Source organism: Astatotilapia calliptera, chromosome 14, assembly GCF_964374335.1.
Source record: "Astatotilapia calliptera chromosome 14, fAstCal68.1, whole genome shotgun sequence".
NCBI lineage: Eukaryota > Metazoa > Chordata > Actinopteri > Cichliformes > Cichlidae > Astatotilapia > Astatotilapia calliptera.
The window spans coordinates 4,733,431-4,754,212 of record NC_137435.1 but is presented as its reverse complement, the minus strand read 5'-3'; the positions used below and the strand labels follow the sequence as shown (position 1 = coordinate 4,754,212).

At 42.6% G+C, this 20,782-nt stretch overlaps 1 protein-coding gene across 2 annotated transcripts in view; it reads right to left on the bottom strand.

Moving 5' to 3' along the window:
- The window catches only part of map4k1 (mitogen-activated protein kinase kinase kinase kinase 1), a 50,700-nt gene that overhangs the window by 7,357 nt on the left and 22,561 nt on the right, over positions 1–20,782 (bottom strand). For both annotated transcript variants that reach the window (XM_026192793.2, XM_026192795.2), the window contains 21 exons: positions 18,454–18,511; positions 15,460–15,550; positions 15,310–15,374; positions 13,562–13,617; positions 12,253–12,300; positions 11,716–11,758; positions 11,314–11,386; positions 8,404–8,535; positions 5,670–5,732; positions 5,413–5,494; positions 4,974–5,090; positions 4,807–4,888; positions 4,143–4,195; positions 3,801–3,847; positions 3,668–3,712; positions 3,213–3,233; positions 3,079–3,124; positions 2,037–2,190; positions 1,744–1,844; positions 1,381–1,422; positions 73–151 (listed from right to left, as the gene is read on the bottom strand). In XM_026192793.2, the coding sequence (XP_026048578.1) occupies positions 73–151; positions 1,381–1,422; positions 1,744–1,844; positions 2,037–2,190; positions 3,079–3,124; positions 3,213–3,233; positions 3,668–3,712; positions 3,801–3,847; positions 4,143–4,195; positions 4,807–4,888; positions 4,974–5,090; positions 5,413–5,494; positions 5,670–5,732; positions 8,404–8,535; positions 11,314–11,386; positions 11,716–11,758; positions 12,253–12,300; positions 13,562–13,617; positions 15,310–15,374; positions 15,460–15,550; positions 18,454–18,511 (1,498 nt within the window). The remainder of the gene's footprint in view (positions 1–72; positions 152–1,380; positions 1,423–1,743; positions 1,845–2,036; positions 2,191–3,078; positions 3,125–3,212; positions 3,234–3,667; positions 3,713–3,800; positions 3,848–4,142; positions 4,196–4,806; positions 4,889–4,973; positions 5,091–5,412; positions 5,495–5,669; positions 5,733–8,403; positions 8,536–11,313; positions 11,387–11,715; positions 11,759–12,252; positions 12,301–13,561; positions 13,618–15,309; positions 15,375–15,459; positions 15,551–18,453; positions 18,512–20,782) is intronic.

Below are 20,782 nucleotides of genomic sequence, written 5' to 3'. Positions count from 1 at the left end.
ACAGGCAGGTCAGACAGAAGTTTAAGGTGGCAAAGTGGAGAATTTTCTGAGCTTGTCTTTCTGTCATACAACCTTTAGAGGTGGGGTTCTCCCAGGTCGTGGAGCAGTTTATTTTAAGAGGACAGCCGTGAAAGATCTTTTTAAAGTAGACCTGCAGAAAGAGAGAGAGAGGGAGGGAAAGGCATTCAATTATTCACGCTGTCCTCTCTGCAGTAGACATGATTTCAAACCACTGAAAGAATCTTACAAAACAAACACCTACAACACGCCCACTGAATGGTTACTCCTTCAGCGTTAAAGGTCGAAGAGGTTTTAAGACCACAGGATCACAGAGGAGTGACATTTAGAGAAGGAAAGCAAAAGCAGCTGTGGAATAAGACCCAAACGTACCACGAAGTCTGAGTTTTACTTCACCTTTAAATGTTATTACTCTATGTAGAAGCCTTAAACATTTCATCTCTAAAGTAAACTATAGTTTATGTGGACTTTACATGGATGTGATGACATGTTACTTGCACACATTTTGAACAGTTTTATTTTCCATGCTTGCTATTTGTTTCATGTATTATTTTTTATTAAATTCTTTTAACAGGGCATATTTTGCTTATTTGTATTTTATTCTTGGGCTTTCTCCAGAGTCGCTTTGCATGATTCACAGCTCAAAATAACCCTTATTTAGCATATCCTGGTGGTTTTGATGCAGCCTTTTAGGCCCAGGAGTTCTGCACCGTTTTGAAATGAAAATCGATGCTGATTTCAAAAAAATATTCAGGCTTGCTGAGTGACCTCCTGCTTTCTGCCTCTCCTTTTCTCACTTTGCCTTAAACTGTGAGGAATAAACAATAAAAGGCAAAGAACCGAAAGGGCTGGGTGGGGCGCTGCACACATCACTGCATTCTCACATTATGGTGTCTCAAGTGTGCCTAACCATTCAAGCCACAAGGAGGTGGCATCCCCTTCAGCTGAAGAGTTCCTGTGTCTTTATTCGGATTTCTGATTGGCTGCATTTAGTTAAACAGAAGACTCGAATACCTTTTGTGTGTCTCTGATGTCATACAGAGCAGGACCAGCGAGAACTATCTGAAACCTGAGCGTTTGCCTCACAGGGACATACTTGCAAGTAAGCCAAACTCATTTTTCACAACTTTGGCCATATTTAATAGAAGCATCTGCCAAAGTAACACGTATGTATATATGACAGGAACTAAGGACAAACATAAAAGGTCCCCTTTGATTTTTAACACTCGTCTATAAAATTGCAAGATTAAAATTCCACCGTTGAATTTATGCCGTTCATCGCTTCGCTTGAAACATAAACTTAAAACATCAAAAATCTGAGACGCTCAGCAAAGAGCTGATGTGCAGGGAGGAGAAACTCACAGGAGGTTTCTTCAGGACGGGGCTGGCACACTCAGGATGATCCTGCAAACAGAAAGAAAAATATGATGATGATGACGATAACTGTGGCAGGATGCAGTCGCACTGTGAGGCAGCAGAGAAGATGTGGATAACTGGGAATAGGGAAATGGGAAGATGTGCGGCTCAGTTTCCTCCACGACTGTCAGAAAAATCATCTTCTGCCAGGCTGTCACTGAACTTTATCTCTGCTTCCTCAGAAAGGGTCGTTTGTTCTGATCTGGACATTATTTCTGTGTTCTGGACACAGTTATTCTAAGAAGTGGACGGGGACAATGTTACACTGTTTGAAAGCGCAAAAGAAATGTCATCTTCCCCTCGCCTTACCTTTGTTGTTGGCTGCCGTCTGCGTATGCCTTTAGGGGGAAGTTCAGGAGGAAGGAGGTCAGGTGGGGGCTCATTAAACTGGAGAGGTAAGGATGCAGGGTCTGGAACACACACACACACACACACACACACACACACACACACACACACACACACACACAGAATAATAAGAAAATGGACTGATAATTTGCACGTCATATAAAATATGCTTCGATATTAACATCTTGCTGCCACAGCTCAGTTGGCTGAGCAGGTGACTTGTGCAGAAACACTGCAGCACATTTGACGCTCACCTGAGTGTCGTGTAGTTCGTGGTTGTGGTGTGGGCCGGACGTGCGTCCCGCTGGACGTCCTTATGAGCGGGGTGGGGGCGCACAGAGAGGTCAGCTTTCTTGTTCGATCGTCTTCTGCCGCCATGCTTTCCTCTGAGCTGGTTCGTTGTTTGGGCTGCACAAAAGAAAAAAAAAATCAGGCACAAAAGACTTTTGGTAAAATGACTGATGAGCGTTTTCTGCAGTTTTCATCTTTGAATCATAATATTTTAAAGGGAGATCTCTTATGTCAGCTTCCATGTCTATATTCTTTGGCTATATAAAAGTAGCTTTGCATGATCAAAATAATCCTTATTTATCTGACACTTGGTGCAGCATCAGTTCAGCCTCTGTCAGAAACAAGCTGCTTTAGGCCCTCCCCCCTTTAAGATAACTTTCTTTTGATTGGCTGCCGCTCGCAAACAGATGATTTGAAGGGTAGGTGGTTGGAGTCTGTGCCCAATATGATCATGTCAAGGACATTCTGTGACATCAAACAGAGCCAAGAATAGAAAAAACTGTCTGAAACAGAATGTTTAAAGCAGCCTGTTATTTGTAAAAGAAACTCTGGCCATGTTTAATATGAACATCCATGCCTGTAACAATGTGTTTAGACAGAAAAAGGACAAGTATAATAGATCCACTTCAAGATATCACTCTGCGTTTAGACAAAGACACAGAAAAGCCAGAGAGCGCCTCAGAGCAAGTTCAACAGGCCGTTAAATAACTTACAACTGTGCTAGAGATCCAAAGAGAACCGAGAACTGAGTCGTGAAACAAAACTCTGACTGCATACATCTCCACACAGCGCTGTCTATCTGTCAGGCTTTTAAATTTCCTCCTAAGATAAAATTTACAAAATAAAAACTATGTAATGGGTTTAATTTTGAAAAGATAAAAGGCTGATATTAATAATCAGCATTTCGACTGATTTATTCTAACATGTAAGAATAAATAAACAAAATAACTCTTTAGCAGAAATCGCATGTTAAATAAACAACGAACAGCAAGCCTTAATAATCACCTTTGGAGGAAGAGGAGGCGGCGTTTCATCAGGCGGCATTATGAACCTGTCGGCAGAGAGAGTGTCGGTTCAGTCTGCTGCGTTAATGATGGGAATAAACTTCACATTAACATGCGTGTGTTTACTGGGCTTACCCAGGAGGCTGTATCGTCGGGCTGAGGACAGACAAACAGACAGTGTCAATGCAAATTCACTGAAATCACTGATTACTGCATACAGAGACAAACACGGCTTTTTGGTCCACCTCCGCTGAAATATGGTTGTTTTTGAGATATACAGAAGTACGTACTGAGATTATTGGTGCTAATTGGTTAAAGTGAGAGAAGACAACCACAGCAAACTTGTGAAAGTCCTGCAACCTACACTGGGTGACGAACGGCCGAAAGTCAAATTTTTCCCACATGACCTGGAGGAAGATACGACTGTTTGTACCGGCCGTCACACAGACAATAATCTGTCCACTGAAGTCCATCTGTCTCTACCTCAGAGGACTAATGTAAAAAGCTCTTTGCAGTCTTCTCTGCAGTGGAAACGCAGACAAACAACAGTCTGTTCTTTCTCACTTAGGAAACTGTGTGATGTCTCTTACATGTCCACATCATCATAGTCGTCGTCTGATTCTGAGTCCTGGTCCCTGCAACAGGAAAAGGGCAGACAGGTGCAACATTTGAATAACATACTGGCTTTAATGTGACTGTGGGACTGATGTGCGATCTGCATACCCTGGTGGGCTCTTGCTGCTGTCACTCGATCCCATCGATGGCCTTAACTGTGAAAACAAAAAGCAGACCCAAAACCAGATTAGAAAGTGTGCAAATGTCCAGATGTACAAAAACCAGGAGCTAAAATGGGAAACATGTTCAGTTCACTGGGATGAGTACAGATTATATGATCAACATTCTGCCTCTTCTCCAGGTGTAAATGATCAGTTCTCCTTGTAACTGAAAGATCTTTATATAAATACATATAAAGTATGTTTTTAACAATGTACATATGGATGTAGAACTTGTATGCATGCATATTCAGCACATATAATGCACGTGTGCCCTCTAATATAAACTCACAGTTACAGTCGGTGAGTCGGTCTTCGTGGGCCTCTGAGTGTAGATCTGATTCACTGGGAAAAAACAAAAAACAAGAAACTTAAACATCATGAAGCAACAGGACTGAGACAGAGGATCAGTGAAACACTCTGTGGCCACAGCTAACAAGGCAAAGGCCAAGAAAATTAAACTATGAGAAGCACAGACATTCACACGTCGGCCAAAGATGTGTTTCAGGGTCTGTGGGAACTTTTTATCAGAGGTCCAACTTAGAGGAGGTTAAGTTTTGATCCAAATCTGCATGATGACATTTTTGGAAGGATTCTTGACTCTTTTGAGATTTGTGGAAAATGGACATGTGGTGTCATATCTTCATAAAGACACAGAATGATAAGAACAGGAAGAATCCAGGCATCTCATGTTGATATTCTCAGGGAAATTTAAACTTAATCTGGATCCAGAGACACAGTAAATGCAGTGTGGGGGGAATTTTCAGCCTTGGTGGAGGTGCTGAGTCTTGGACTGCTCTTGCTTTTCTATGCACAGTATAACGTACCCAGCAATGCACTTCTTGTGAGTTGTAAATGTGCACATGTTTCTTTGTTTACCAAAGAGGAAATGATACCTGGAAGGGAATACTTGGGAACATAAAATATTTCAAAGTGAAATATATTTGTTTTCTTACAGCTTATGTCAGAGTTGGTTCTTCCCGCTCTGTTGTGTTTGTTGATGGACTGGATTCTCCTTAACGATCCAGGAACAATCACCTTAAATCACAGCAAAACATACGATTAACCCCAAAACATCCGAGGCTGGGACCGCCACACAGACAGAGAGCTTCATCAGTCTGACCTCCATCTCTTCATCGTCTGTGACCAGGCAGCTCTTCAGTTTCTCAGGGTGTCGGTACTTCTCCAGCAGGTCCAGGGTCAGCTCCTGGTTCAGGCACTGATGGGTCAGAAAGGTGTGCTGCAGAGAGCAGAGAGACAGACATCAGGACAAGCTAGCAGAAAAAGTGAGAAAGCAGGCGATTCCTCATGGTTTGAAACCTGCACCAGGTCTAACCGCGTATGACACAGGAAGTAATCATGGTTGTGTGATGGAAAAATCAAGAGGGAGGGGCTCATTTGCATGTGTAAAGGGTGTAAAGCTAGTGTGTTGTGGCATCTTCCACAACACATTGTATGTTTTGAGACTTTTTAAGGCGCCGTAGACATCGTGTGATCAGCCTGATGCAGAAATAACACAAAACGAACCCAAAGACAATCACGCGAGAGTGAGCGCTACTGACTGTGAGCATCTTGGTGGCGCTCGGTCTCTTCTTGGGGTTCCTCACCAGCATGGCCTTCACAAAGTTATAAAAATTGGATGACCTGAAGACGGGAGACATGTGCAAGGTCAAGAAAATACAACACTGTTATCTGACGGGCAGAGCCTCCGTTATGTTAATATATTGTTTAAGCATACAACGATTCAAGGCTGCACCTGATGATGACGAACTGATTACATATAATACATGTTTCAGTAGTGCTGCAGGCTTTTAGTTACCATTTTGACTTGTCCTTCAGTTTAGGAGGCTGGTAGCCGCTCTTGGACATGAGAAACAGCACTCTACAGGAGGAAACAGAGCACAGCATTAAAACACACAGAATGACTTATGGTGTGTTTGTTTGAGTCAGCTGAGGGTGTGTGAGTAACCAGGTACATGTGGGTGGTGGAAACACTCGATGTTTTCTATGAATGTCAGCATGCGCATGCAGCACGCTCGGCTGTGTGTCCACATGCACGCCGATGTACCGAGGGGAAACATTTGAGGTGAGTGTCACGTGCACACATGTTTCCAGACATCTTGAGAAAGACCTGCAGAGCATTTTTATTGCACACGCACACGCACGCGTGTGATTGCAACAAGATAACAGCTCAATGCGTGAAATCCTCGGTGCGTCTTTTATGGAATATTTTTCCTCCTGCAGTCAGTCGATACGCTCTGACTGCAGGTAAGCGGTGAGCTCTGTGAGAAACCTGTAAGATGTGACTGATACGACTGCGTGATGATACGACTACAAACCCACGATGATGAGATGTGAACCGGTCTAGTGATTCGACTCGATGACTTCACATCTCTCACTCGCCTTAACAAAAAAAAAAAGCACCATGCCTTTATCTTTAACACCAGCGACTTCCTTTCAACTTGGACTTTTTCAGCTTCCTCTGCTTTGCAGGAACCTGCAGCAGAGATGCAGACAGCCTCCTCTTCTTCTTTTTTTTTTAAGCCTGCAACAATATTGCTTCTGGTGAAGTTCTCACCGATTAAATTGTTCTCTGAAAACTGTTTCTTACCCACAATGGCAAGAGATATTTGGCCTTAATTTTTAGGAACAATGAGAAACATGCGAAGGCGTCTGTGATCCGTCTGTTTCAAAACGTGACATTAAACATACGCTGAGTCTTTTACTGCGGTGTTGGACTGTTTGTGTGAGCTCTACTGAGTTTGAGGTTATATACCCATTTCAATTATTTATTTTTACCAGTGAAACCAATATAACATCTCCACATTCACAAATATACATTTCTGACATTCAAAAACAAAACAAAAACAAATCAGCGACCAATATAGCCACCTTTCTTTGCAAGGACACTCAAAAGCCTGCCATCCATGGATTCTGTCAGTGTTTTGATCTGTTCACCATCAACATTGCGTGCAGCAGCAACCACAGCCTCCCAGACACTGTTCAGAGAGGTGTACTGTTTTCCCTCCTTGTAAATCTCACATTTGATGATGGACCACAGGTTCTCAATGGGGTTCAGATCAGGTGAACAAGGAGGCCATGTCATTAGTTTTTCTTCTTTTATACCCTTTCTTGCCAGCCACGCTGTGGAGTACTTGGACGCGTGTGATGGAGCATTGTCCTGCATGAAAATCATGTTGTTCTTGAAGGATGCAGACTTCTTCCTGTACCACTGCTTGAAGAAGGTGTCTTCCAGAAACTGGCAGTAGGACTGGGAGTTGAGCTTGACTCCATCCTCAACCCGAAAAGGCCCCACAAGCTCATCTTTGATGATACCAGCCCAAACCAGTACTCCACCTCCACCTTGCTGGCGTCTGAGTCGGACTGGAGCGCTCTGCCCTTTACCAATCCAGCCACGGGCCCATCCATCTGGCCCATCAAGACTCACTCTCATTTCATCAGTCCATAAAACCTTAGAAAAACCAGTCTTGAGATATTTCTTGGCCCAGTCTTGACGTTTCAGCTTGTGTGTCTTGTTCAGTGGTGGTCGTCTTTCAGCCTTTCTTACCTTGGCCATGTCTCTGAGTATTGCACACCTTGTGCTTTTGGGCACTCCAGTGATGTTGCAGCTCTGAAATATGGCCAAACTGGTGGCAAGTGGCATCTTGGCAGCTGCACGCTTGACTTTTCTTAGTTCATGGGCAGTTATTTTGCACCTTGGTTTTTCCACACGCTTCTTGCGACCCTGTTGACTATTTTGAATGAAACGCTTGATTGTTCGATGATCACGCTTCAGAAGCTTTGCAATTTTGAGACTGCTGCATCCCTCTGCAAGATATCTCACTGTTTTTGACTTTTCTGAGCCTGTCAAGTCCTTCTTTTGACCCATTTTGCCAAAGGAAAGGACGTTGCCTAATAATTATGCACACCTGATATAGGGTGTTGATGTCATTAGACCACACCCCTTCTCATTACAGAGATGCACATCACCTAATATGCTTAATTGGTAGTAGGCTTTCGAGCCTATACAGCTTGGAGTAAGACAACATGCATGAAGAGGATGATGTGGACAAAATACTCATTTGCCTAATAATTCTGCACTCCCTGTAAGTGCAGAAGAGCATAATTTGCATGAACTGACCTTTACATACAAACCTGTGCATCAGGTGAAAACCGAGGTTAGTTATAGGAAAATAAAATAAAGAGTATTAAAGAAGTAATAATGTGATGGAAATTGCATTGCCCTTAAATTAAATAAAGGAGAGGGACGGAGTCAGCAGAATCAGTCGGACCCGTGATGGAATAATCGGAATAACGTCTCAACTTCCTATTCTGCTCACAGATCAGGGAGTCAGGAAAGGGACTTCCTGTGTGAAATATAAACGTCTCCAGCACTGATCTGAAATATTGTTATGGTAGCAACAGGAAACATCCTTGATGTGGTTAAATAAATTAAAGATGGAGGCTGCAAGGCCTCATAGTGTGTCTGTGTGTGGGTACAGCAGTGTACACGTGCTCGGGCATGTGAGTTGTGTCTTTCGGTGTGCGTTTACCTCAGTGGGTGGACATCAAACATTGGAGGCTGCAGCTCTGCCAGCTCGATGGCTGTGATGCCCACAGACCAGATGTCACAAAGTTCATTGTACCCGCCTTTAATCTCCACAGCTGCGACCTCTGGGGCCATCCTGAGGACAGGAGGGATACAGCAGCAAGTGTTTTTAACACAAATACAAAACAAAGAGGGGGAAGAAGGCCGGACGGTTACGGTGATACAGACTGTCACTGTGTCAGGCTTACACTGCACGCTTAATGAGAATATCTACCAAAATAATTAGTGAAGTGTCTTGCGGCTCCAGACGTTTGACGTGGGGGTTGAGTGAACCACATGGGTACACAGGTGGGTGTTTGCGGTTGTTAGAAGTTGCCTATGTAATTAGTAACTGCCATTACCACGAGGTCAGAACACCCACACGGCATAAAAACAACATTAAATCATCCAAGAACACTGCAGTGTTATAAAGGGCAAACGGTATAAAAGATTCTTGGCTAAAGCAGCATGAAGAAATGTCAGCGATATATGCCGTATGCTGTGCAGTGACTCAGTGTGGCCAGCCACAAGCTGTAGCGCCTTTTAATGGAACGTTAGACCGAGAGCTCAGAGCGGTCGGAAAGCAGAGAGGAGCGGAAACGCCGAAGCGAGACTAGCTCGAAAATCAGTAAATCAATTAACAATTAATCGTCACCGGTTTACATTCTCGATTGGACTAAGAAATGAAGCATGTGCACGGCCGTGCAGTTCCTCTAACGGCCACTGAAGGCTGGTTCCATGAGCCGGTCCTCATAGACGAACATGTTCACAACCTGGTGCAAAAAGCTGTGCCTCTGCAGACAGAAACACATCTGCATTTTGCTTTACAGGCAGCGGTGTGATCAGTGTGGCTCCTTGGCTGCTTGGCAGGTGTCCCAAATGAGTCACCTGTAGCCAGTCACTGTTGGCCAGGCTTCACCTCACCTAATTGGTCACTGAACTGGATCTCGTCGCCGTGTTTGTGCTGTTGCTTTTCTAATGCAGTGACCGGAATAATAATATAACTTGCTGTGTTGTACAGACCATCCAAGAGGTTTGTGCTTTATTTTTAGCAAATGAAGCTGTGGTACTTTATTAGCCTGTTACTCAGCACTAATTAGAATAGAATAGAACAGAATAGAATGCCTTTTATTGTCATTATACACATGCACAATGAGATACAGAGCATCTCCTACTCAGTGCAGACATGTGGGAAAAGAAAGGGGGGTGAGGTGCAAAGTTCTGCAGCACTATACACATATGAACACTATTCAAAAAATAGAAAATGTACAAATATGCAAATTGTGAAGAAAAAAATTGTGTTAAATATTTACAGTCTGGGTTATTGCATGTAAATTAAGTATTGCACAGTGGTGGTGGTAGTTGTGAGTCTGTGTATAGAGGGAAGACCTTGGGTTGGGGGTGGAGCTGTGTTGTCAGTGCATGTGTGAGTTCAGGGTGTTTCGGGCTTTTGTGAAGAAACTATGCTTGAGTCTGTGGGTCTTTGTGCTGATGCACCAGGATGGAAGCTGTCCTTGATGATGTTTGTATATCATGTAATAACAAATAGCTGTGCTGTTGTACTCATACAGGTTATAAATGCAGCTTAATAGCTCTAGTTAAAGTCGTAGCACTCCACGCTGTCCAGCTTGCCAACTCAGTGCACTGAGGCACGTAGACACGATTAACACGACCTGTTGAAGTTCAAGGTGATTTCAGTCAGTGGTCCCGAACCTTTGGGCCACGGACGGAGTCGTTTGGTACCGGGCTGCGAGAGTTGAGGCTCGGGTGTGAAATGTATGGTTTTCAGGGTTTTTATCGTTATTTTTTATCGTTAACTCGGTTTCCCTGGGTCTGTTCCCATGTGTTATGAATGAATCTTCTTTTTTTTGGTACCGGTACTGGTTTTATTTTGTTGTATTTATCCGCGACACCTTATATATTTTCATGTGACACCGTGAAAATATTGTTGGGCATATACCGGTCCGTGGTGCAAAAAAGGATGGGGACCGCTGATTTAAGTGACTCTGGATGTGCCACAGCTGTTTGTACCACACGGGCTGATCTGAGTGATTTTCAGGGATTTTCCTGCACAACTATCTGCAGAGCTTACAGAGGAAGGGTCTAAAAATGAGAGCATTTCCAGTGGCATCAGCTCTCTGGGTAAAAAAGAGTCAGAAGAGAATGGGCAGGCTGCTTCGAGATGAAGGAAGACAAAAGTATAACTAAGATACGCAAAAGCAGATAGGCTGCAGCAGAAGACCACAACCACCAGGTGTGAATATCCTGTTGTTAGCTACAGTTCACACTGGCTCACCAAAACTGAACATCAGAAGATCAGAAAAACGTCGCCTGAACTGATGAGTCTCAGTTTCTGTTGTAAACTTCAGATGGTCGGGTCAGGGTTTAGCATAAGCGACGGGAACGCAGGGACCCATCCTGCCAGGGTGCTGCTGGTCATGCTGTGGACCTCTTAGTAGCATCTAAGCATCGTCTAAACACCACAGTCTACCTGAGTATTTCTCTTAACGATAACAGTGTACCAACTTCTGATGGTAAACTGGTTTTTCGAACATGACAATTAGGTCACTGTACTCAGATAAGGTGACCACACTCACCTGATCTCATGAGTCACCAGATCATCACTGACGTGCAGCCAACCAACCTGCAACTGTGCGATGCTACGATACTATGTGAGGTCACGTGACGTCACGTGACGTCAACGTGGATTAAACTCTCAGGAATGTTTGCAGCACTTTGTTGAATCTATGACATGAAGAACTAAGGCAGCTCTGACCCAGGTCTAGAAAAGTGTACCTAATAAAGTGGTGGGTGGTCTAAATGATCAGTTTTGTAGTGGAAAGGGATAAAAGCTGAACAACGTCTGAGATCTTACCAATACGGCGTCCCGATGAAGGACATCCTGCGAGCGAGCGTGGCCGTGATCTGAGCTGAGATCCCAAAATCAGCTGCACAACAGAGGAAAGAAAACATCAATAAACGCCAAAATAACCACAAATTAAACACGTGTTCATGAATTTCAGTGACTAAAATGAGACTCACCAAGTTTATTTATTTCAGAGTTGCTGCGAAACGCTTCAAAAACTAAGAGCGCAATCTCTGACATGTTTGTGCTTTCAGCAAATCAGGTGAAAATTCAGAGATCTAATTCATGATTTGATTCTTCAGTAAACACGACAGGGGAGATGTCGCTGTGAGAACGTCTCTTTTTGCGGTGAATGAGTCATGCTAACCATGCCGGTACAGTGCAAAGCAGACAGTGCAAACTTCCACCTACCCAACTTGACCTCGCCCTGATCGTTGAGGAGGATGTTGGCACCCTGAGAGGAAAAGAAGGCGAGATAAAACATCAACACAAAAACATCTTCTTCTATATATTTAAAAAAGTCTTCTTTACCCACTCAGTGATCTTTAACTGAACCCACACAGGATGGAAATAAAAAAAAACACGCACAAGATTCATTCAGCTTCATTTAAGAATGTATTTTTATAGCGTCTGTTCTGACTAATATAGTTTATAGTTCCTAACTTTTGTCTGTTTGTTTTTTAACATGAAGAACTTTCGCTTTCTTTCAAATTACATCACTGAGCTGCTACGATTAAAATAATAATAATATTTTTTAGGACTACCATGAACCCAAATCTTAAGGACAACGTTGGCCTTGTTTACATCTTCTTCTCTGTCACCGCACTGACCCAGTTTTTCCAGTCTGCAAGCTTCATCTGCTGAGGTCTAATGTGCTCTCCCACAAAATAAGCAACACGGGGGGAACAAAAAACAAAGAATAAAAATCTCACATCACATTTCGCTCACCTTAATATCTCTGTGGATTTTCCTCTCTGCATGCAGGTACTCCAGGCCCTGCGCACACACACGCACAACAAAATAAAAGCCTTTAATTTAACCTGATAACATTTACACTTGATAGACTCTGACGGAATTAAAAATTCCTCTAAATGCTCTAGTTTAACCATCAGGAAACCACTGCTGTGTAAAATGAGACTGGTGACACACTGTGTACAGTAGGACTGAAGTTACTGAAGTGTAGTTTCCTTTTTCAGTGTTGCATTTTGGAGACAGCCTGTGCACTCATTTCACACACCTGTGACGTTTGTCTGGTTTAGGGGACAATTTGTTTTATATCAATTATTTTGTAGCTCGCTGTTTACCTCGCAACGGTTGCAAAGAGGCATAACATATGATTCAAAGGCCCCACAAGGGTGAAAACTGTGGATGTCTGTATAATTTTCCTGATGCCAGCAAACATTTTGATGTCTCTTCTCAACATTTAGAACAAAAAGAAACTGATGAAAATAAAAGTTGCTGTGAGGGAGGCCTGAACAGCTGATGTCTCAGTGAAAACAGAGGTCATACTGCTCTGTGTATGTGGGTTGGATGTCATGTGGTGGTCGACTCACAGTCATTCCACAACCTGATTAGTTGACAGTTATTTGCTTCCTGTATTTGGTGTGACTGAAAGGCTCCATCAGCATCTCTACGTTTAAGATGCAGTTTTTGCAGTCATACCGCGACCGAGTCTGACTGAACAAATGACGTCAATGCGTAATCCACGTCGGCTGGGACATCGCTCGACTTCCCATCATTTATTTTAATTTGTTCTGGGTTTTTTTTTTACACAAGGCTTCATTCAGCTTGTCGTCTTAGCTGCAATAGTTAGATGAACATCCAAGTACTGGAACTACCCTTTTTTCCTTTCCAAACAACTCTTTAATTCTTTAATAAACATAACTGCCGCTGGCCGCTGACCTTCACACAATAACACGTTGCCTCACAGCAGTTCAAACTCAGCCTGGACTTTTTCAGCTTTCTCCTGGAGCTCCAGCTTCTCCTGTCATTAAAACAGGAGAAGCTCTCTATGCATGTTGTGGGTTGTCAGGTTTGCCAGCTTCAGGCATATACAAGCTAAGCTGACTCCCGTACCAGACAATGCATATATTTTCCTCAGAGAAACAGAAAATACGAGGCTGCTGGGAGATGGTCAGAAAACCCAGTAAACACAAGTATTTACAGGTATGACTACTTAATATTTTTATTTAGTAAATGCACGTCAGCACTAAAGAGGAACAAACAGGAAACAGTAAATTTAAAAGAATGTGATTACCTGTAGCATCTCCCTGCAGATGTAGGCTATCTGTGGCTCGGACAGAGGACCCGTCACTGTGGAACATGATGCAGTTTTTAACATACAGATTCAAAACAGTCACAGAACAACGCAGAGCTGAAAAGGGTTAATTTAGCGATCATTTTTTATTCAAATGATTAAATTCAGGCTGCAGATTTAAAAAAGATATTTCTGGTTTTCAGAACATTTCTGACCAGCTTCACTACAAACAAGCACAAAGACACATCTTAAAAAAAGATATCACGATGCTCAGTGTAGGGAAACGATCTGAACTGTCATTTCCTTTTAAGATTTTTAATGCTTGCACAAAGACTTCAGTGCGCTGTTAACCACTGTGGATCTGTAGCTGTCACAGTGCTTCTGTATTCAGGACTGTTTTGGCCTCTCGTGCAGAAATTTGTCCTCGTTAAGAAGCAGAATAAACCCAGCTGCCTGTGCAGGATGTCTGAAAGCCTCAAGCTTTCACGCTCGTGGATCTTTTGTTGTAAATCAGCTATAACCCCGTTATAAATTGTGGTATTGTTAAGGCGGCCTCACACTCATATTTATAAAAAACTGCCCTCCTTAATCTTTTTAAAAGTGCTATTAAGGCGACTTTCAAGATGTCTGCAGGTTTCCTAAACCTTCGTGTATTCTTCGGTTGAATATTTTGGGTATAACTGGTTAAATATTCACATGCTATGCAAAGTATTGTACATGTCTGTGTGTCTCTGACATTGATGATGGTCAGACTGATTGTGAATAGCTTTCCATCCATCTAATACTTAATATTTAACACTTTTCTACTCTCACTTTAAGCCAAGCCACCTTTCCCCATTCACACTGCTCTTTATTCTCTGCCATAAAAAGCTTTGTACTCACTGCACACACACAAAATTGGGTGTCGTTCAAAGAAATTGAACCTGTGACTTTTAACGTAGCATGAAATGCCCTCTAGCTCCTGAGCCACAACTGCTCATTACAAATAAATATTATCAGTATTTCAGATTTATAATAAATGTAATCAGAATACAAAGACAATCATCATGTTCGTGCTCGCAGCTCTGCTCTGCCCTCTGTGATGAATGAGCCATGGCTGTGGCTTAGGAGGCGGAGCTTATCTAGTCCACATGCTGCTCTTTGGGTCAGACACTGGACCCTTTAGTTGTTTTCTAAAAGGTGCGTTGAAAGGCACTTCTTAGCATTAAGAGTGAATTGCAAAATATTACTAAATACAGGTGTAGTCAGTTAATTTCAATATCTTTTTTTTAATGTCAAACCCAGCTACTGCTGGTCCAACGTGCCAGTAAAGCTGGGTTCTCTAAGCACCAGTCAATTTTCCATCATCAGCTGAGAAAACCCCCAGAAGGACAGAGTCTCTGCACGCTGTTTTCATTTTAAACTAAAGGTTCATGTGGCTGTGTTTGCTGGTTAAAGACTCAGACGTTTTACAGTTTTCACTGTTCGGCTGCTATCTGTCCATTTACTGAAAGGGAAAATCACTGACACATGTGAACGAGACTCTCACGCTGGCAGTTTTTATTATTTTTTTGTAAAGCATGAAAGTGTGGGTGTGGGAAAAAAGATCCTCTTCTCTCTCTTTTTCCACACAGAAAGGATTATTGGGTCCGTATCAATCCACTCGCACAGGCAGCGATTATATCAGTTATCTGACAGTCGGAGACACTTTTGCATCTTATCACGCTCTGGTTTCCATCTTTAGACCGACCTTGTGTCACATGACTCACCATGGTAGATATCCTGGAGGGAGCCTCCGCCGCAGAACTCCATACAGATCCACAGTTTGTTAGCTCTGCAGACAGAAAAGGAAGACCTGTGCGTTAACTCCGAGGTTAAGAAAACAGGAGGGAGGAAGGAACGAGAAACAGGGATCTCACCGAATGTAGCTGCCATAATATGCCACGATGTTGCGGTGCTTGCAGCTCTTTACGATGATGATTTCCTGCTGGATGATAGAAAAATCGTCCTCTGTGGGGTGAGACACAGAAGACACGTCTTTATTATCATCAACACCGCATTAGATGCAAACACAGGTGCAGTCGGAGGGCACCTTTCATGTATTTTCACAGCCCTAATAGCACATTTTGGTTTATAAGTCATGCTATTGGACTGGATCTGCCTTTATATTGTGCAAAACTGGCTGCAGGTGGATCATGTTTTGACCAAAATACAACATAAAAAATAAAGGGACTTGTTTTCTGCATGTGTTATGTTGCTTTTTGTACTGTTTTCATTTGCCTGTGTGTTTTAAACTGCAAATCATTTCCCTCTGTTTTTCTTTCAATATTTTTCATTTAAATTTAAATGTTTAAGATGATACACTTAAATAATCAGTCTCATTTTTGGAGGTCAGACTAATCAGACATGATTTCCATCCGTTTGATGGAAAATAATGAGGATGATCATACTGCTGCCTTCTTTGGTCGCCGGTAGAATCTAACAATTTCCTGCCTCTGTATGTGTGATTTATGTGTTTGCTCCAACTGCTGCGCCAACGATTTTGTAAAATTAAACCTCCCTAATCAAAATACAATGATGACTGGACGCAGTAATTGCACTGCATTAAAAACAAATTCAAGATCTTTGCTGCAACAAAGCTGAAATAATATTTATTATCTTTGTCCATAGCCGAGATAAAACATCTACAGCCCAGCAAAGATGGCTAAAACGCTGATGTCATCGCTGTGGTCCAAACTGGTCATAGTGCAACTGCAAAAACTGAAACGTACCAGGTCTAGACAGAAGGTCTTACACAAAGTGATCAGATAATAATAATCAGGAATTAAATGAAATTTTTTGGTTATTAAACGGTTGTGAACAGACAGCCACACCATGGCCTCTCTAGGAGAGAACGTCCCAGCAAATTCACCCCAAAGTCAGTCATGCAATGTTCAGAGAACCTGAAAAAAAAAAAAGCAAGACCATCTTCATCTCGCACTCTACAGGCCTCTGTTAGCGTGTAACAGTACAACCGTACAACAATTACAGCTTGTTTATATGAAATGCAAGAGAAAGCCTTAAAAAAGGCATCTGAACAAACCACAAAACAATTGTGGAACAATTTCGTTTGGAACACCAACCACAGCACATCAGCACAAACACCTCATGCTGTCAACACGGGGGTGGAGGGCTGATGATTTGGGCTTGTTTACACTCACTTGACTTGGTCACCTTGCATTGAACCGTGAACTCCTTTCTATTGTAAAGTATCGGTAGCTGTCTGACAGCTAAAGCCCAGCCAAAATTGGGTCATGCAACAAGAGAGCGACCTCAATCTACAACAGAATGGCTGAAAATCAAAAGAATGAAAGTGCTGGAGTTAGAGCTGCCACGATTAGTCGACTAGTCGCGATTACGTCGACTATCAAAATCGTCGACGACTGATTTAATAGTCGACGTGTTGTTTGAAGCTTTGTAAGATCCCAAAAGAGGGATAAGTAGCAGGATTTAAGAGTGTAATCACGGACTGAAACAGAAGATGGCAGCACTGCATGTACGAGGATGCCAGCTGTCGTTAAACCCCGAAGAAGAAGAAGCTGTGTCCGGTGTCATAGCTGTGTCCAAATTCAGGAACCGCATCTTCCTGTGCCTGCATTTGTAGACCGATTATGTTACAGCGACACGACGAAGACTGTCCAAATTCGAAGACTCCGACAAATGCGCCCTTCATTTCCCCAGATTTGAGGGATGGGTCGGGTGTATCCTTCGTGGCCCAACCTATCCCAGAATTCATAGCGCAGCCCTGCTCAGTTTCCAACAATGGCGGCAGCTAGTTAGTTTTAATATTACTCTTATTATTCTTTCTGGGTCACAAAATAAACGTTTAACAGATTTTCAAGCGAGAATGTAGCTGTGTAAACCTCAAATATCTGCTCAGTTTATCAAGACACCACATGTCTGTGAAGGTTCTCAGTCATCCAGGTCATCGTTGTTGCTAGAAGACGTTTCACCTCTCATCCGAGAAGCTTCTTCAGTTCTAAGGTCATATGGCGGAGAGTCCCAGATTTAGACGCCACATATTTTCAAAAGCGCTCCGACGTTTTCGGAGACGTCTGTTACCCACTAGCTCGATAGCTAGCCGGGGTTCAAGGCTCGAGAATATACTCCTGTGTCCTGTTATATTTTAGATAGCAAGGAGCAGAAGGCTGAGTTTATTAAACTTCACCGAAACAATCTGCAAATTTCATTAAAATTTAATAAACTACCATCTTGTCTTTATTTTTAGTTAGCACAGACCTTAAACACTTAAAGCTGTAAGCTAATGATAGTTATATACGAGCAGATGCTGCTGGTGCAATAAGCTGTAGTTTTACGTCCAATGGATGATGATCTGATTAGTCGACTAATCGCAAAAATAATCGGCGACTACTCGACTATCAAAATAATAGTTTGTGGCAGACCTAGCTGCAATGCTCCGGTCGAAGTCCAGACCTCAGCGACTGAAATGCTGCGGTGGGGCCTTCAGAGAGCCGTGCATAAATGAATGTCTGCAAACTTCAATGTCATGAAGCAAGTCTACTCAGTTTTTCATATGACTGCTGAAACATCCCAATTCTGTCTTATTTGTTGCATGACAAACTCAACCTATTTGTACTGTTAGAGCCTCTGTGTGTGTCGGCACCTGATGCCAGTATTAAAAACCTTGTGATGCAGATGTGTGAGTTTGACTTGGGCAGCTCAGGAGGCGAGCGTGCCGAAGGAAGGTTTATAAGTTTAAGTCCCCGTGCAGATCACTGGACCTCGAGCCAACACTGAGGTAACATCTCGATGTCGTCTCAACTTTCACACTTCGACATGAACACGAAGATTCACAAGAATTAAAAGATGATAAAAATCAAGCAAAAGTTTGAAGATTGAGGTAAATCTCTCACCTGGCTCCATCTTGATAACTTTGATAGCTGTCAGCTCTCCATTCTGCTTGTTCCGTGCCTGAAAACATAAAAAAGACAGATGATTTTATTTTTTATAATGTAGTGCATCAGTCAGTTATTAGATCTCAGCACTTTGGTGGGTTTCTTTTGCTTTTGTTGTTTTCTTGTGTGCCAGTAGAAGCGTAATTTGCATTTTTGCTGTCCAGATCAGTGGAGTGCAAGATACAGCCCACTGCACAAAGCTGTGGCATTAAACACTCACTCACACTCACACACACACTCACACACACACTCACACACACACTCACACAGACACACAGACATACGATGACCTTTAAAAGTGTGATCCCAGAAGGTGTCACTTCTCTTTGCGCACTTATTTATAAAAGAACTATAAAAAAATGCTCTCACGCACACAAACATTTCCTCCGAGTTGAAGCTCATGCGCTACATTCTTACACACGGTAAAAGTCGTACCGAGAAATAAAAACGGCACAATTATTTTTGTCCAACCGCTGCGATCGCTAGGCGCATTGTTCCTTTGGCTGGCAGAGACGATTAAAGCTCTCTTACATGAGGGTGATCGCACACATCATGTGACATGAGACAAACAGCACCACCCAGAAAGTCTAGCCTTGTGAGTCTGATGAAGTCTAAAAAGAAACTGAGTGAGGTTTAATCGCTTCACAGCTTGAGTTGTGCGTCACAGTCACACACGCACACAGACTTCACACGGTCAAGTAAAGTCAAGTGAAATTTACTCACAAGCACATTTAAAACCAACAAACTGGTGAAGAATGTGTAGTTTGGTGACTAAAATAAAATCACCAAAAAGGAACACAACAGATTTGTACGAAAGCAGTAAAAGCAAAGGTCTCAAAGGTCTTCAGTGCTGATGAGGACCTGATAGCAAAGACCAGTGTCAGGACCTCGGTACACACAGTATCAGCAGACCTCAGTGATCATGTGGGAGTATGAGGTTAAAATAAATGGGCAAAGACGGGCACGCCATTCTAACAATAACTTACTGATAAAAATAAACTCGCAAAAGCAGGTCGAACACTGTTACACGCTAAACGCAAAAACACGGTGAGGAAAGACGAAGGCCAACAAACCGTCTCGAACACGAGGCATCGAGGACGTCAATCATCAACAAATTAATGTTTCACAGCTGTCTCACGTTTTAAAGGTTTTTGTTATTTTTAGAGAATTTAACCAAAAGCAACACTAGGTGTTCATGTTGGTCATCTCCATGGTAACCAAATTTTAGATAGATATCATGTTTATCATCTTCTTCATTTTAACAGAGACTTTAAGACTTATGAAACATTTTTGGCTTAAATAAATCCTTGTATTTAGTACGGACTTACACAACTAGTTAACAGTTAAGCTTTAGCATTAACTGCACTAGAAACATCACCGAGTTATTTATACTGCATTAACTGTTGAGACTAATCACTAGTCAGAGCTGCAAGCCCGATATGTGTGAAGGGAAGTTGTACATAAGCGAGGCACCGAAAACTGCAGTTCCTGTAGGTGCTACTTTGGCTGGATGGTTCTTATATATCATACAGAACATAGAAACAACCTTTAACCCTGTCTGTGACATATTTTCCCGTAAAGGTTTCAAGAAAGGAAAAGGGACCACAAAAATGGTCACCTACAGCAGATCAGTTACAAAGGGGGAGCTTAGCAAGAGGCAAAAATCCACAAACAGATGCTGTAATACACAAGGAAACAAAAAACCCATGAGGGGTAACGCAAAGGAAGTAGGAAATGTGCAGAGACAAGGCGATGTGGGAGGGAAATGAGGGAAACAGGTGAGTGTGTATCACAGGAGCGTGATTAACTGACTGGAACAGGTGTGATAGAAAAACCGCGGGGAACACTAACTGTGACAGAAAAGACATCTGAAACCTGGCGAGGAGTAACCGATGAAGACCGTCACATTTAAGGCCCACTTATAGAACAAAATGACCGGGTTTGCATCAGAGGTTAGCGAGGGTGCTCTCTGTCTGCGCACCTTCGGAAAACCTGGAGACTATCAAACCACGTCTTTATTGATCTATGCTGAGGTGTGGAGACTCATCATTACGGGTACAGAGTGTCAAATGCTGTCTTCTTAATTAGACTTAATTATTCAGCAAACAAAGGAAACAAGCCCACAGCGCACGCTCACCTGGACGAGCGGCGGCGAGCAAAGATGGAGAAAAACACGGTGATCAGGTAGATAACTCAGGAGTAACTTCCTTTTTTCAGTGGTTACAGGCGCAGAGATGATTTTACACATATTGAACATCAAAGTTGAGATGTGACAGCTGCCCACACT